General features: G+C 51.3%; 1 protein-coding gene across 1 annotated transcript; it reads right to left on the reverse strand.

Moving 5' to 3' along the window:
* Positions 1–721: 721 nt before the first annotated feature.
* On the reverse strand, positions 722–10,367 carry PARS2 (prolyl-tRNA synthetase 2, mitochondrial). The gene is made up of 3 exons (XM_043575075.1): positions 10,252–10,367; positions 7,307–7,396; positions 722–5,673 (listed from the first exon to the last, which is right to left on the reverse strand). Coding segments are annotated over exons 2-3 (1,458 nt in total). The 5' UTR covers positions 7,309–7,396; positions 10,252–10,367; the 3' UTR covers positions 722–4,217.
* Between the last annotated feature and the right edge of the window lie 6,853 nt (positions 10,368–17,220).

Raw genomic sequence — 17,220 nt, forward strand, 5'->3', positions numbered from 1 at the left:
AGTTTTCTGAGGGAGGCTGGGCAACAAATTCTTCCCTTGCAACGGCTGTCCTCAGTCACCATTAACAAGTGCTTCCTCTCGCTCTCCTAGCCCTACAGAGTTCTATTTAGCCAAGGGCAATTAGGCTTTTAACTATGGAAGCTCATCACCCTTCAGAGCTGCTGGCTTAACAGGAGTGAACACCGACCATCCCTGCATCAAAGCGGTGCCTGATCAGGGGGACCCTAAAGGTGCCACCCCACTCTGTTGGCCCACGTGCACCATCCACCCACCTACTACATGCAGAGGGCTAACTGGCCAAGTGTAAAGGCCGCTGCCACTTACCCAGCACCTGCTGTGAGCCAGGCACTGGTGTCCCTGTTTTACTGCAGAAGCACAGGAAGCACCTTGCACAGGGTCATATAGCTATCAAGTGGCCTAGGCAGTCTGACTCCACAGTCTCTAGTGTGGGTCACTATGATGTAAGTCATTATTTTAAATTAAGAGCAATACCTTGATTTTTTTCAAGTATACCCTAAGTTTGCACTAACATCAAAAAAAAGTTTCCCATTTTCCACATTATCAAACTTTTCCTAACTCTAAAACAAAGCCTTACACACGCCCTTGGATGCATAACAATCCATTCTAAAAAGTATTCTGGAATCTTGGTGTAGAAACGGATGGTGGGAACTCTGTGAAGTTCTTTGGCACTCAGGTAGTTAAAGAAATGAGTTTCAACAGATTTCTACAAAGCATCTTTATTGATAGCCCAGCAGGTGTTTCTTCCATGAAAACAGAGTATTAATGGGGCCCTTGATTTACATTCTAAGCTTGATTTACACAATGGTTTTGTTATGCACCAGCTTTTGTCCCCAAGTATTAATTCTGCTAAATATTTCCCAGCCAGTTGCTTCTAGATCTCCCCAAGGAATGAACAATGATAATACATCCTGTACCTGTTATTTTGCCAGCATCCCCATTTCATCAGTTTATGGCAAGAAGTAACACTGGCAAGTTCAGAAAAGAGACAGTAAGGTACACAGTGTGAGAATATTGGTCTTTTCTCTAAGGAGATGGAGTCAATCCCCAGGCATCACTGAACTCCTGCCCGTGGCACTCCCCAGGAAGGTTGTAAAGCATCAGATCAAGAAAACAAGATGCAGGTCTTGAGACAAGTTAAGAGCAGAACTTGAGCTCCCAATGGTGGCATTTCCTAAGTTGTCTGGAGTGAAGGAAGTACTTGCTGAAAGCACAGGGTTAAGCATTTCATGTAAGTAATACGCTCAGCCAACCTCAGGCCACCCTGAGAGGGGCATGGCCATGAGCACATCTTAGGGATGAAGAAGCTGAGAAGCAGAAAAGGCGAGTAATTTGTCTTCAGGTCACATCCCTGGTAAGTGCTGGATCTAGGATTATGTCTCTTCAAGGTTCTGATCTTCCCCCGGTATCATACCGCCCCTGGCTTCTTCCAAGACATGGTGGCTTAGTAATCAGGACACCTAGGTGTCAGTTCAGCTTGCCCTTGAGCAAATCACTGTTCTCCCTGGATTCATCTCCCTTGGAAAACAGAGGACGGTACCTGTTTCACAGCTACAAGGCTTCTATAGCTCAAATGGTGATCCAGCCAGACCATTCTTGATGCAACAAGATAGACTGGAGGTAGCCTAATTCAGGGGACACGGCACTTGGCCTGCAATCAGGTGTCCTGCATCAGATGGTGTGTGACAGGTGAACTCCCAGTCTGGGCCTGCTTCCCTTCTGTGGAATGAGAGGTGGACAGGCGGGCTCCAAGTCCTCCTGTTCAAAACTTCCATGATTCTGTGTCCTCCTCAAATAACTCGAACATTTATGAAGAATTTAAAAGTTAATTGGTTCTCTCCTCCTGGACTCTGGTTTTTAAGAGTGCTTATATTAGGCTAGCCTTACATAAACCAGCTTATGGAGCACAAATTTAAATTAAAAAAAGGAGTGGGAGGTACAGGCTTTTAGTTGCGGAGTGAGTAAGACACAGGGATGAAAGGTACGGCACAGGGAATACAGTCAGTGGTATTGTAACAGTGTTGTATGGTGACAGACGGTAGCTATACTTGTGAGCACAGCTTAATGTGTAGTTACTGAATCACTATGCTGTTCACTTCAAACTAATGTCACATTGTGTATCAACTGTACTTCAATAAGAAATTTTAAAAAATTAAGCACCAATTCACACAGATTCTAATTTCTCATCTATTTGAGGCTAACTGGATTAGAAAGGCATAAATAATTCAGTTTTATTTACTGAAATCACTTTCGTCTAGGCAGAGGCCATGCAGTTATAGCAGGAATGGCATAGGTTTTGGTCAATACTCAGATTCTAGCTCTGACACTTAAAAGATGAAGCTTCAGGTTCATCATCAGTAAAAGGAGAACAGCATCCACCCCGCAGTTTTTGGTGTGAAAATGGTATATAAAAGTGCCTCACAGCACACCGGTGCATGGCAGGCCCTTAACAAATAAATGACCAGACCATTAAAAGCAGAGTCAGTCTGATCGCGCACACAGGAAATTACTCTAAGAAATGCTCGGCTACAAAGTGGCTCAGAGATGGTGGCTGCCCGTAAGTACACTGGGAACCCTGAATTGACTTCGTGCATCTATGGAGCTCATCTATGGAGCTTTCAAATGCAGGATGCCCAGGCCGTACCCCAGACTCTAACCAAAACTTTTCCGGGTGGGACCTAGGTAATTCCAAAGTGCAGCCAAGGGTAAAGTCCCCTGACTTCTAATCCAGCCTTTCTAGGTTTGCTCTCAGAATACACATCTCCTGGCCTGGGGGTCATCAGGGCTTGGCATGAATGTTAATGAGGAGACCTGATGGTGTGTGCTGGGGCGTGGGTTACTTGAGCAGTGACAGCAGCAGCAGGAACACACTGCTGGGGAGCTGTTTGGCAGGTGGGACAACTGGCCAAGAAGTGGGGTACACTGGGAATCAGCCCAGGACCATGATCTTGGGGAGGTGACTGTCAACCGAGAGAGGGGGGTGCACGAACAATGAGCTGTGTGTGCTCCAAACAAGAATCAACGTCATCAGTGCTGAATGGGAGAGCGTGGGGGAAGCAGAGGGCAAAACGCTTCCAGAGGTGGTGGCCCTGAGCTTGACTGTGACAGAATCTTGTTAGCTTTGGACGTGTCGAGACCATAATCTGATGAGCAGGAGAAGTGAAAGCAGGTGGCACTGCTCTGTGGCTCAAGCCTGCTCCCAGTTTCCACAGATTATGGGCAGAGACCTTAATATGCACTCCTGGTGCGGCTCTAGGACCCAACTCTGGACCCAAGACAAGTTCACCGTGGTACCTGAAGCCTGCTACCCCTACATTTGGGGGAGAAATGGTTTAAAACATATTCCCAGCCTTCGGAGGTGGGTTTTGTTTGTTTTTGAGTGAACTGTAGAAATAGTAGGATAAAAAAGGAAAGAAGAAGCTGCTGCTGTTAAAACGGCAGGCATTACCACTGTTCCAAGTTACTATGCAAGGCTCATCCCAGTAGCTTACTTTATTCAATCAATATAACACCAACTCCACACTAAGCCACCCCAAAAGAGCCACGTCTCTGGAGGTGGTTTTGGGCCATTAGTTAATTCTATCAATTCTCTGTGTAGCTTAGACTACAGGGGATCAGAGGACCCAGATTTGCCCATCATGAACCTCTTTGGAACCACCCAGTGACAGCTTAAGAATTTTACAGATCTAGTTCCATTTTCTCATGTCACAGATGGGGAAACTGAGGCCCCAGCAGGGAAGGGGACATGACCAAGTGGGAGAGGGCCGGTGGGACTGCTCTCCAGACCAAACGTGGCAAGAGGCGCCAGGAGGGGTCAGACTGCTGGAGCCAGGAGGGCCTTGGCCACGGGCCACTCGCATCCTCCACACGGGAAACTCGGCAGAGAACGGAAGCCACTCGCCTGAGGGTCAAGATGAGCGGCTCTCTCTTGCCCCTCTGCCCCCTAACCCACAAGCCTCCACAATGGAATATAAGAGGAATGCTATGTGGCAACACTGCCAGTCCAGAGAATGGAATCACCAACTTCAAACACAAAGAGTAGGAACAAAGGACTGGATAAAAGTCGGTTTCCCTAACATGCTCCCCCTTCCATGAGCTGCCTTGTACCTGGAGAGGCCGGCCCTGGGAAGGAGTGCAGGAAAAGACCGTCCGAATGAACACTAAGGCTGCAAGATGGGGTGGGGGTGGCTCGGGGGTATTCAGACGACCTGCACTTGGCTCAGAAATTCCGTGACTCCTTCTCTGGTGAGGAAGACCACCTCACCGGTGTTCTGGCACCGGACTTCAAAATGGGCAGGGTCCTCCAGGGCCCTCTTGCCGGCGATGATCACAAAGGGGTACCCAAACCTGTTGGCGTCTTTCAGTCTGTTTCCGATGGTCAGATGGGTCCTGTCATCGAGCAGGACCTCACCGCGGAGCTGCGGCACTGCCTCCGTGATGAGGTCGTACAGGCCACCCGTGAGCTCGGTGGCCGCCTCCTCCCTACTGCCCTTCTTTGGGGGGATGAGGCACACGTGGTAAGGCGCGAGGAGGCTGGGCCAGCGAACAGAGTCTTCGGTGGACAGCACCTCAATGCCGGCAGCCAGTATCCGTGTCACACCCAGGCCGTAGCAGCCCATCTCGGCCAGGCACGGTTTGCCGTGGGCGTTGGTAAACTGGGCACTGAAAATGGAGGAGTACTTGGTGCCCAGGTAAAACGTGTGCCCCACCTCGATGCCTCTGCTTTCGGTCAGTGGTCCCCGGCAAGCAGGGCAGCTGGTTTGTGATGAGTGCAGCGTCTCCATGTTGGCCGAGAAGCCGCAGCCGGGACAGACCACAAACCGGTCCTCCCCGACCTCAGCCGGCAGCTGGAACTCGTGAGACGTGGTGCCCCCGATGCTGCCCACGTCCGCCTGGACCCTGACGCACTGCAGCCCCAGCCTGTGGAACAGGCTGCTGTAGGCCCCGCACACCAGGCCGTAGGTCTCCAGGGCGGCCTCTGGGGAGGAGTCGAAGGTGTACATGTCCTTCATGTAAAACTCCCGGCCGCGAAGAAGACCAAAGCGGGGCCTGGGCTCGTCCCGAAACTTCCTTGTCACCTGGTACAGCAGGAACGGAAGCTGCTTGTAGGACAGTGTCTGCTGGGAGGCGACCAGGGCCGTGATGGCTTCCTCGTGAGTTGGTCCTAAGCAGTATTCCTTGCCGTGTCTGTCTCTAAGTCTTAGCAGCTCCTTGCCCATCAAGTCCCACCGCTTGGTGGCGCGCCAGAGCTCTGCTGGGCTGAGGCTGGGCATGTTGACCTTCTGTCCCCCGATGGCCTGCATCTCCTGGTCTATCACACGCTCGAGCTTCTCTATGGCACGCACGGTATAAGGCAGGAGGTGGTAACAGCCGGGGCTTGCCGGGTGGATCAGACCCACCTGCAGCATCAGCCGCTGGCTCTTACAGCTCAGGTCGCCAGATCTGCCCTCAGGAGAGAGCACCTGGTCTTCCCGAAGGTTCTGGGGCTGGAACATGCGGGACAGCACCAAGCGCTTTCCTCTCTCTGGGCCACAGTGGTAAAACCTGTGAGGAACATACCCAGAGAGCTGGCGGCCGCAGGTGGTCAGGGCGGGCAGTGCCCTGCATCTCGACAGCAGCCCTTCCATGACACCCCGTGCGGGGAAGCACTTGTGCCTGGAGGAAAACGAGCCGTGCAGAAATAAGCGTTAACTGTGCTCCGACGCCACGACGCAGCCAGCTCAGTCTGGTCTCCCACAGACTTCTCAGCCAGCCACTGACTTTGCAGGTGCAAACCCTTTCACCTCTAATTTTCTAGCAGATTCAAGTCCTACTTCTCTTACCTCTACTGCTATTTTAAAAAAACACAATTATTTTCCCATTTATAAAAATACAACAGCATATTGTGGAGAGACCCCACTGCGTGGGGAGTGCACAGCCGTGGAACCAGGCAGCCTGGATTCCAGGCAGGCTGCTTGCTGACGGCACCCTGTGTAGCTCGGGACATGTGGCTTAACCCCTCTGTGCTCAGTTTCTTCATCTGTACGATGGGAATACAGTAAGAACTGTCTTGTAGGTTTCTTGTGGGAATTTAGAAGAGTTATAAAAAGTTACTAGGACAGTATCTGGCACATTCTATGAGTGCAATCAATATTTACTATAGTTATAATAGAGAACTGGGAAAAAACAGAAACAAAAAAGAAAAGGAAATCAAGTCTAATCCCTCGGCCCAGAGACAACTGCTGCTGACAAGCCCTCGTCCCTTTTGCCAGCCTTGCTCTTTTGCCCACATCCCCACCCGGCTCCTGCCTTCGGTGTCTTGTGCCTCTCCCCGCCATAGCACTCTCTGGTCAGGCCTCACGCTCACGACTCTGGGTCGACACCTGTACCCCGTCTGTCTCTCTCACACTTCAGACCTCCCTATCCAACAGTCTCCTGGAGAAGGAGCTGCATGGATACTCTAAACTCAGCACCCCAGAGGGAACTCCGCATTCCCCCCCACCCCCAACTGCCCTGCCGCTAAAACTGCTCCCCCTTCAGTGCGGCCCATCACTCACAATGGCACCAAAAGCCACCTTTACCCAAACCAGAAACCTGGGTTCATCCACTCTGTCCCCTCATGGCCCACACGCACCAAACCTCTCAGCCTTGTCATTCCTGTCTCTTCGCTTGCTGTTCCATCTGCCCCTTCTCCCCACCTCCAGAGCCTCCATCCAGGCCACCACCACCTCTCCCCTGGGCCTCCGCAGCAGCCTCTGCACCGGGCCCCCCGCTTCCATGCCCGCCTTCCTCCAATCCATGCTCCATGCTGCAGCCACAGGGAACACGTCCCAGCACATACAGTAACAGTCTTTCTTTCCTAAAGCCCTCCAACGACTTCCTGCTGCTCTCAGAATCAGGTGCAAGCTTTTGACCTTCTGGGCACACCTGTGAGCTGGCTGCTGGCCCCCTGGAGCTTAGCCTCCCCAGTCGCCCTGTGTTCCAGCCGCACCACACCCACTCTTAAACACACCGTGCCCTTTGCGTACCAACACCTGCTCATCCTCCCAGCCTCGGGATCACCATCCTGTCCTCTGGGATGCCTTCCATGTCCCACTCCCATGTCCCAAAGGCCAGCGTCTCCCACGGCAGTCCCAACTGATCACCAATCCCTCTCAGGAGTGACTGCTGTCTTCCTCCCAGGCACTCAGTTCCATGCGGCCAAGGACCAAATCTAACTGGCTCACCACTCAGCACGGAGCAGGGCTTTACCAGACACTGTCTACTAACTGAGCACATGTGTTCCTCTACGATGTTACAAAATACTCACATTCCTGATGGCAGTACAACATTCCACCGAGTAGATCAGAAACGATTCTCCTGCTAGCAGGGAGCTGTCATCTTCTCTGTTATGTACAATCTACAATGAACAGAAGGCTTTTGTTTGTTTGTTGTACATTTGGGAGAGATTCTCAGGAAAGGAATTACTGAGTCAACACACAGAACTCTTTCAAGGTTCTTTTTTTTTTTTTTTTTTTAATGTTTTTATTTATTTTTGAAGGAGAGAGAGACCGGGCGTGAGCAGGGGAGGAGCAGAGAGAGAGGGAGACATAGAATGTGAAGCAGGCTCCAGGCTCCGAGCTGTCAGCACAAAGCCCGACGCGGGGCTCAAACTCACAAACTGTGAGATCATGACCTGAGCCGAAGTCGGGCGCTTAGCCGACTGAGCCACCCAGGTGCCCCTCAGGGTTCTCGATTTATGTTGCCAAGTCCAGGGAGGGCCCTACCTTTCGGCATCTCCCGTGAAGCAGAGCTGCCCTGTGGTATGCTGACAATGGGTTGCCGGCTCCTCTCGGCTCTGGGAGTCTGGAACCCCTGGGTGGCCCCTTCCAGGTCCTAGCGGCCTCAAGTCCTCCAGCTGGTCTCCTGCCACCTCAAGCAGCCTCATCCATGTCCCCTGTGCACAGTACAAATATTATCATCTCCCACATGGCCCGTGGCCTGAGACAGGTTGGCAGGCACTGCCGCAGAGCCCTAATGCGACTGAATGGAAAAGTGTGGGCTCTGGAGGCAAGGACACATGGTTCTCATCTGGTAAACCGCGAGCCAGTGGCCCACACCAGACACTCCTTCATCCTTAACTCCTCTGAAAGCAGAGGAGTCCGTCTCTGACCTCCCTCTCAAGTCCACCCTCTCCTTTCTGGCTCTTGCTGCCTCTACCCTGGGTTGGCCTCTCAAAACCGCTTGGTCCATTACGGTAGCCAGGTGGTTGTGAAACTTAAGTCGAGCGTTAGAATCACCTGGAGGGCGGGGCGCCTGGGTGGCGCAGTCGGTTGAGCGTCCGACTTCAGCCAGGTCACGATCTCGCGGTCCGTGAGTTTGAGCCCCGCGTCAGGCTCTGGGCTGATGGCTCGGAGCCTGGAGCCTGTTTCCGATTCTGTGTCTCCCTCTCTCTCTGCCCCTCCCCCGTTCATGCTCTGTCTCTCTCTGTCCCAAAAATAAATAAACGTTGAAAAAAAAAAAAAAAGAATCACCTGGAGGGCTTGTTAAAACATTGACCGTGGGGCCTCAGCCCCAGACTTTCTGATTCAGTAGGCCTGGGGTGTGCGCAGAGAAACTGCCGTTCTAACAAGTTTCCAGGTGATGCTGATGCTGTTAGACCAGGGACCACACTGGGAAAAGCACAATAAAGTCCATGCGGGCAGTGACCATGTCTGTCTTATTCCAAGTTGTATCCGTAGCATCCAGCACGGTGCCTGGACCCAGTGGATACTCAATAAATGTCCACCAATGACTGAACTGACTCCTGACCCCTGTCTGTCTGGTCTCCATATTACAGCTAAAAAGATAATTGATCCAATCATGCCCTGGCTTATAACCCATTAATGGCTCCTCGTCATCATTTTCTTGGAATGGTACTTCCATTAACATGAAGCCTCTTTGTATTTTGATCCCAACACACCTCTTCCCAGCTTTTTACCCTACCACTCCCCCAACATGCCCCAGACTGCTCAGCATTCCTGGAATTGGCCAGCTTCACCCCAGCAACTCCATCATTCAAGGTTCACCTATGACAAGAAGCTTCCCAAACCCTCAGAGATGACCACTTCCTTCTCTGTGCTCCCACTGCACACAACGCTCTACAGTTTACTGGACTGGAATAATTTTCAAAGCTACTTCTGAGAAACTGCTGTGTGCCAGGCACTGGGAGTTGAGCAATATTTCAGGTCCTATTCCTCCGTTAAACGAGGAGTTTGTGATGTTTTCTATATTGTCAGGCTTCAGGGCCTAGCATCACACTGAAGAGTTAATTATGTGTACTAATCAAATATATTAGTAAATGAAAAGCTAAGTGACAGGTGCAACAAAACAATTATCTGGATAGTTTAAATAAGAGCCTTAAACCCTCTGCCCTCACTCCCATCGTGTGCCTGTCCTCAGACCCCTCAGCTTACGCAGATGGGAGAATAATTATTTATCATCTCAAAATTTCAGCGTTATCTACAGACAGTACCTCTAAAGCAGTACAGTGATTAATGTATTCTGCACCTCAGACTCTAGCAAAGGGCCTCTGAGTCCTTCAGTCATTCACCAAATTTTTACAGAGGGGCGCGGCTCAATCTTTGGAGCACAGGCCTCTTTTAAGGTTAACTCACAATGGCCCCGCAATCCAATCAGGAAAGCTGGGCCTCAAGTGCTGCCGACAGTGCCTGGTATATAATAGTTTTGCCATTATTATCGTTATGTCCAACTCACAGAAGAGGTGAGCTCAGAGATGGGAGGCCACCTGACAAGCGACACAGCAGAGGAGTGCAGGGGCACACCCGGAATGCTTAGGTTCCCGCCTCCAATCTCCAGTCTCCGTCTCGGACCGTGCTGCATAAAGCAGCAATGGAACCCCAGGGACAGTCCTACGTGCTGGCTCGGCCTTCACTGGCTGGGTGACCTCGGTCAAACGACTTCACTCTCCGGGCCTCACTTTCCCCATACGTAAAATGGGAAGGTTGGCTGGGCCACCAGGTGATCCCAGAGGGTGTCTCCAGGGCTGGCACTTCTAGGAACGTCAGGGCACTCACAAGACCCGAGGTAGACAAAGGAGGAAGTCCTGCCCTCATTTTACAACAGAGGAAACACACTATCCCTGAGTTCAGGTGATAGCGACCCCTCCCCAAACCAAGGACGGGATGCACGTGGAAGCACGGCCACCAAGGTCCAAAAACCGAGACCCAGCCCTCTCACCGCCCGCCCCGCCCGACCCCTGTCACCCACACTCACCAACCGAAGTCCCAGCCGAGAGCAGAACCGCGCAGAAACAACTGAAGTCCCAGCCTGGACCGCCGGCCCGACCGCCACGCCGGCCCAACGCGCCTGCGCCAGGGGCACGTCCGCCCGAAGCCCCGCCTCCTGCCCTACCTGCCAATCACAAGGCCGCTCTCACGGGGACCGCCCCACCCCCAACCCCCGCCCCAGACGCACGTGGAGGTTTTCCGGAAGTTTAGCCAAGGAGAAAGAGTCCGGCTCTCCTCCACAATCGTAGATTGGTTTGGGCAGCAAAGAATAAACTACTGTTCCGGAAGTGCCCTCTAGGAGGTAGGGAGGTGTAACTCTATGATAAAAGCCTGGGTTTTGAGCTTGGTGTTCCCTCCCACTGTCAGGGGCCACCCGACTCTGAAAGGAAAGGCTAGCGAAAGTGTAACCATGACAACAGTGGGACTTGCTGTTAGGGATATACCCAAGGATTTTTACAGGCTTTCAATTTAAATACATTAAAATTTTTTAACAACAACAACAACAACAACAAAAAACTTTTATCACAAAGCGCAAGACAGTCCTTAAGACACTAGATAAAACTTTCATTCACAAAATATTTTTTTGAGAAGCTACCATGTACCAACCACTGGGAGAAACTGGGAATAGTGAACGAAACAAATTTCCCTGCCCTCAAGGTAGCTTGCATTCCCATGAAAAGAGTCAGTAAGTCAATATGAAATTTGGAAGGGGAGCAGGAACTTAGTAACCAAAGTAGTATTTTTATGCAATTAATTAAAAAAAATAAATGCCAAAAAAAAACCCATGGTGAGCAAAATACTGAAGTTTTTAATAAAGACTGGATCCCTCGGTATCCACCCACAGAGAAAAGAATAAACTGTGAAAAGGGAATGCGTTGGAGGAAGAGGCGTTGCGATTCAAAATAGGATGATTGAGAAAGTGACATTTTGGCAAAGACCCAAAGTTGAGAGAGTCTTGCAGATATCTGGAGGAAGAATGTTCTAGGCACAGGGAACAAATGACGTATTCTGAGGAGGGGGTTGTATATCATGGAACTCCAGCTAACTAATAACAGCTATAGTTCATTGAGCGCCTAAAATGTACTAGACCCAGTGCAAGACACTGGCCCCAAGAAGCTCTCAGCCCCAAGATCTGCCAGGAACGACATCATATGATCAGTGGCTTAATAGGGGCTGAAGAAAGTCCTGTGGGAGTGCAGGGGAGGAGGGCTTCATTGAGGAGGTGTGCTTTGAGCTGAGCCTGAAGAATGAGTGGGGTTTACCAGGACAGGAATGGTGGTGGGAGTGGCCAGGCTGAGGGAGCAGGACATTCCGGCAGGGAAGCAAGAAATGATGAGGTGTCAGGGAGTCACGGAATGTCATAGGGTTTCCATCTCCATCTCCCTCTTCTCCTAAAATAGTGCTTGACACACAGGTCAAAGCAGTGGTTCTCAACCTGCAGTGCACTGGACTCACCATGTGCCCCAGCCCCCCAACCCTGCAGTGCTGGGTATCACATTCCCTGGGGTTGGCCTGAGCATCAGTTGTCCCCCTGATGATCCTAATGTACAGCCTGGGCTAGATCCGCTGGTCTAGAGGAAAGGCACTGGACACTCTGTTGGGCCATCGGCTGGACCCGCAGGCATCGGACAGTCTGTTGGGCCATTGGGTGGACCCACAGGCACTGGACAGTCTGTTGGGCCAGTGGAGGAAAATAAAGCGCGGGTGGACCCCACAGCTGACATCTCGCCCACCCCCAGCTAGGAGGCCAGGCAGAACCGGACTGGGCCTGAGCTCCTTTGCTCTAAGAACGTCGCTGGGCTTCTGCAGCCCAGCTCTGTAGTCCAAGCTTTCCCTAAGGAGTGCAGTCCTAAAGGTTTTCCTGAGGCAATACTCCCCACGCCTCCTCTCTGGGGACAGGAGGTGAATAATCTTCAATATCGGGATCCACAGTAGCCTTATATTCCTCCCTGCTCCCATGCACGCTATTACATCCCTCCCAATCCTGGAAAAGCCAGGAATCCGGCCTCTGCACCCTGAGGTGTTAATTATTTCTCAATTAGCAGTTCCCAGGCTGTAGAGCCTAGTGGCGTGGAGAGGCCTAATGACTTGCCGTGTTTATACACCCCCACATCTTCAGAGCACTTTACCAATGGTAACTAATTAATGCTCACGACCCCCTTGGGAGGCAGGCGGAGAACTGCATTTTACTGTGAGTTTGCAGCAGGCTCTGCAGCCTGGAGCCAGCCATGGTCAGAGTAGATGTGCTTCCCACTGAGAAAGTCCAGGGGTGGTGGAGGCCCAGAATCTAGCCCTATCGCCACAGCAACTTCCAGTGTGACAGTTCAATCGATCACTTGATCGGTCATTTGCTGGGTGTCCTGATTTACGGAGTTCATTCATGATTAGAACCCTGCACGTTCCCTAAAACAGAAGAAAGAACCCACAGAAAAAGTCATTCATTCATTGCCATCAAAAAAAAAAAAAAAAAGCAAAAGGACCCCATACCCCACACCTGCCTTGGTGTCCCCGCAGCTCTGGGGGCACACCATGCACTTAGAACTTTGTTTCCACTGGCCATTGGTCAGACATGCTCTTTTCCATATCCTTTTTTGTTTGTTTGTTTAATGTTTATTTATTTTTAAGAGAGAGAGAGAGAGAGAGAGTGGGGGGGGGGCAGAGAGAGGGGGAGACACAGAATCCAAAGCAGGTTCCAGGCTCCCAGCTGTCAGCACAGAGCCTGACGCGGGGCTTGAACTCACGAACTGTGAGATCATGAGCTGAGCCGAAGTTGGACGCTTATCCGACTGAGCCACCCAGGTGCCCCTGTATCCTTAACCTTAACCTTAACCTTAACCTTAACCAGAGGGCCTGCCCCAGCTGGGGATTAGCAAAGTGTTTTGCTTTTTGTTTGTTATTTTAATATATGAATGAATGAATGAATGAATGGTTTGTCTCTCCCTCAGGTTGGAGTTCTCCAAGGACACACTGAGTCATTCCCTCATCCAGAGCCCATGGCCCTGGTACGGAGGGGCTCTGAGTATGTGCTGAATGAACAAGTGAAGTCAGAGTTCATAGTAGGCTCCCTGATCTCAAGTTGCTCATAATCTCTGGGAGAGGCTGCCTCTCAAAGTGAAGGTCCCAGCATCCTGTGGGGAGAAGCTGTGAAGAGGGGAGAGCAAGACCTGTGCTGCAAGGAGTGGGGAGTGGGATCAGGGAGGGCTTCTCGGAAGAGGGGACGCAGAAATGGACCTGAAAGGATAATTAGGAGTTCCCCAAGCTGACAAGGAGGGATAGAAAGATACCGTAGTCGGAGCACAAGCAAGTGACCACTGGCTGCGAGGAAGAAGGCTGAAATAGTCGGGCGGGAACACAGAGCACACCCGGGCACCCCGGAAGCGCCAGGCTGCGAGTTTCTGTTCGTCTTTGAGGCCAGTGACATTTTTTTTCCTGAAGAGCGATACTCCTCTCCCCAACACACACACGTCTATTTTGAGGCTTAGCCCCGGACAGCTCCTCCTCTGAGAAAATCCCTGGGCATTTTGCATTCCGCTCTACAGCGTGTATTTGTTTTGAAATAGACAAGTATGACTGTCACTCCAAGAAGATGGCTGTTTCCTCTGCGGAAGACGCGGGCCAGCGGAAGGACCCGGCCTGCGGGAAATGGCCGCCGGGCTTTGCACCGGGGCAGGACACGGTCAGTTGTGTTTCCTTGCCTGAGTGGGGTGTGAACTCAGACGGGGGGAAGAGGGTGGTGAGGGAGGCAGGGTGGGTGACTCCTATGGGGGCCCAGACTGGGACAGTGCGTGGGACAGACTCCAGAGACCCCCTGGGATAGGCCACCTGATGGATTCCTGAGCCCGCCCCGCCCCGTTAGCCCAGCCGGACCCGGACAGACTGGACAGAGGGTAGGAGGGCAGCCTTGACTTGGAATCCTGCCAGCCACTTCCAGCCACGTGCTTCTGGGGCCTTGAGCTTCTGGGCTCTTCATCAATAACACAGGAACCGTCACATACATGTAGGGCCGTTGTGAAGATGCGATGAGAGATGTAATTGAAAGCATCTGGCTCGTCCCTCCATCCTTCCCAAGTCAGGAGACCCCGTGGCTCCCCTCGCCCACCATACAGAACCATCAGTCTGCTGCCACCTGTTCCCTTCAGAATCCCTACTCCTGCCACCATGCGTGACACCAATTCCTTCTGTCTTCAGGGACCTCTTCTCCTTGGGCCTGGAGTGCATCACTCGTTCGCTTGTTTAGTGCCAAATCTCGGGTCATTGGAGACCAGGAGGGGGCTGGGAAGGTGGGCGTCTTTTCTTATCCAGGTTCCTCAGACTTGATGAGTGTGGTCATCATTATGGTCATTCACGTTTACAGAGTCTTTGCTATGTGCCAGGGGCAATATTGAACACTTTACGCCACATCTGATTAAATCCTCACCATAGTCCCAACAGGTATAAATAATCACTGTTCTATCCATACAGCGGACATCCAGTTTACCTTGGAAAGGTTGCTTAGCGTTAGCTCGTCCATGGTCAACAAAACGAGTAAAAAGGAGAGAAAGAATCATCTCCAGGTCTGTTGGATGCAAAGCCTGATCTCCATGCTCACAACCAGCAATGGCAACTTCTTTTTCTTTCTTTTTTTTAATTTTGAGAGAGCACAAAGAGAGAGAGAGAGAGAGAGAGAGAGTCTCAAGCAGGCTCTGCACTATCAGTGTGGAGCCGGATGCAGGGCTCGAACTCACAAACAGTGAGATCATGACCTGAGCTGAGACCAAGAGTCAGGCGCTCGACTGACTGAGCCACTCAGGCTCAGTCACTTTGCCGCCCACTAACCACATGCCTATGGGGGATACTCAGCCTCCCTGAGCCTCACATGCCGCAGGCTTAAAATAGTAGTGACGTCTTCCCTGTGGAGTTGTGATGGAGATGTAACTCAGCATAGCGCCTGGCACGGAGTCAGGGTTCAGTAGTGTTTGCTATTATTATTCTTACTGCTGATGAAAGTGCCCTGGCCGGCGTGACGGCTGGCACTCAGTAGGTCAGCAGCACATCCAAAAAATCCATCTCTCCACCCAGACTAGACTGAGGGCTCCTAGAGGGGCGGGCCCGTATCCTGTTCATTTCCAGCCCCGCCACAGTAAAGCTGTTCACTGTGTAGAAAGGTGCTGGTCTTTTCTGCACGTGGCAAATCTCAATACATATTCGCCGATTTAATGTCTTTCTAACTAATTCCCTCAATTCCTGGGAATGCCTTGCTAAAACTGCATCGAAAAAAAAAATCACAGCAATAGTTCGTCTGTCAACCAGTTGGTCATTTTCGAGCACCTGCTTCGGGTGGGCTTGGCAGAGCACTGGGCGCAGCCTCAAGTGTGGGGCACAGAGCGGCTGCCCCAGGACAGGGCGAATCATCACAGCCCTGTGAGTGTGGGCGTGATTCCAGCACTTTACCGGGTCACCGTCATCGGGGAGGATGAAGGAATTGGGTTCCTTCCAACAGGCCTTTACCCTCTCTCTCTGGTGCACTGTTTGGGTTAAGGGTGAGTGGGGTGAGGGGAAGTGTGTGCCTTCTGAAGCTGATGGTTTCGAGGGAGGGAGGCAGCGTCCGGGTCCGGATCCGAACAGACCTGGGTTTGCTTTCTAGCTCCCTGACTTACTGGCTACGTGACCTGGGGCAAAGGACTCGACCTTTCTGGTCTTTGGCTGTAATACAACAGGGTCAGTAACGTCTTCCAAGTGCTGCGTTAGCGCAAGCAAACAACGTTACAAAACAACCTTGCAAACTGAAAGCGCTGTATGAATGTTAGCAATAGAAATATATTCAGATCATTGTTTTGTAAGATTAACTGCGTAATGAGACTTTTAAGTAATTAAATGAGATTATGCATGTAAAGCACTGGAAGGCTGTCTAGTGCACGGTACTCAGTACAGGATTAACTATTGTTAATACCTCCGTGTGGCCCTCACACCTGCTGTTCCTCCAGCCCGGCAGCTCTTTCCTGCCACATCCACGTGGCTCACCCCTCACCTCCCCAGGTCTTTGCTCCAATGTCACCCTCACAGCCAGCCAGGACTTCCTGACACCCGGGTTTTCACTGCAATCCCCACCCCTTCCCCCATCACTCCTGACACTCCCTCTCCCTGCTTTTTTTCTTCAAAGCATTTGTCACCATTTAACATAGTAAATATCTTACCAAGGTTTTTTTGTTTATATGCCTAGAGCAGTGGACACCAAACTTCTTCTGTAAAGGCCCAGACAGTAAATATTTTATGCTCTGTGGGCCATACGGTCTCTGTCACAGCTACTCGGCTCTGTTGTTGCAACATGAAAGCAGCCTTATATACTTGTGAACAAATGAACATGGCTGTGTTCCAATAAAACTTTATTTACAAAAACCGGCAGTAGGCTGAATCTGGCCTGCGGACCATATTTTGCCAAGCTCTGGCCTAGATCATTGGTAATAAGCACATTGCAAATGCTTAATAAATATTTGTTGAATGAATGAATTAGTGAATAAATGCATGAATGGAGGAGCACAGGACACCTGGTACGGTGACTGGTACACAGATGATACTTCCTATTTTATACTTAATAAACACAACGAGATGGGCCATGGTGTTATTATATCAGAGGTACCAAAAAAGTGCGCTGGGAGCATAGAGGTGGAAGGATCTTTCCCTCGGGATGAGGCAGGACTCCGAATGTATTTAAAGCTGGGCTCCCCAGAAGCAGACCCCGAGTCAAAGATGCCGGGGCAAGTAGTTTATTCGGGAGGTGATCCAGGAAACACCGGAAGGGAGGTGGGGAAGCGAGAGCAGGAGGGGCCGGAAGTGAATACAGGATGTGGCAACAAACTAGCAGTTTCCTGCTGTGGGCAATGGGGCATCGATCCCAACGAGGCCACGGGGAGACTGTGGCACACGCTTCAGAATTATCCTGTCCCCCCTCCCACCCCACCCCTGCTTCTGAGGCTGG

The sequence above is a fragment of the Prionailurus bengalensis genome, chromosome C1, assembly GCF_016509475.1.
Source record: "Prionailurus bengalensis isolate Pbe53 chromosome C1, Fcat_Pben_1.1_paternal_pri, whole genome shotgun sequence".
NCBI classification, from domain to species: domain Eukaryota; kingdom Metazoa; phylum Chordata; class Mammalia; order Carnivora; family Felidae; genus Prionailurus; species Prionailurus bengalensis.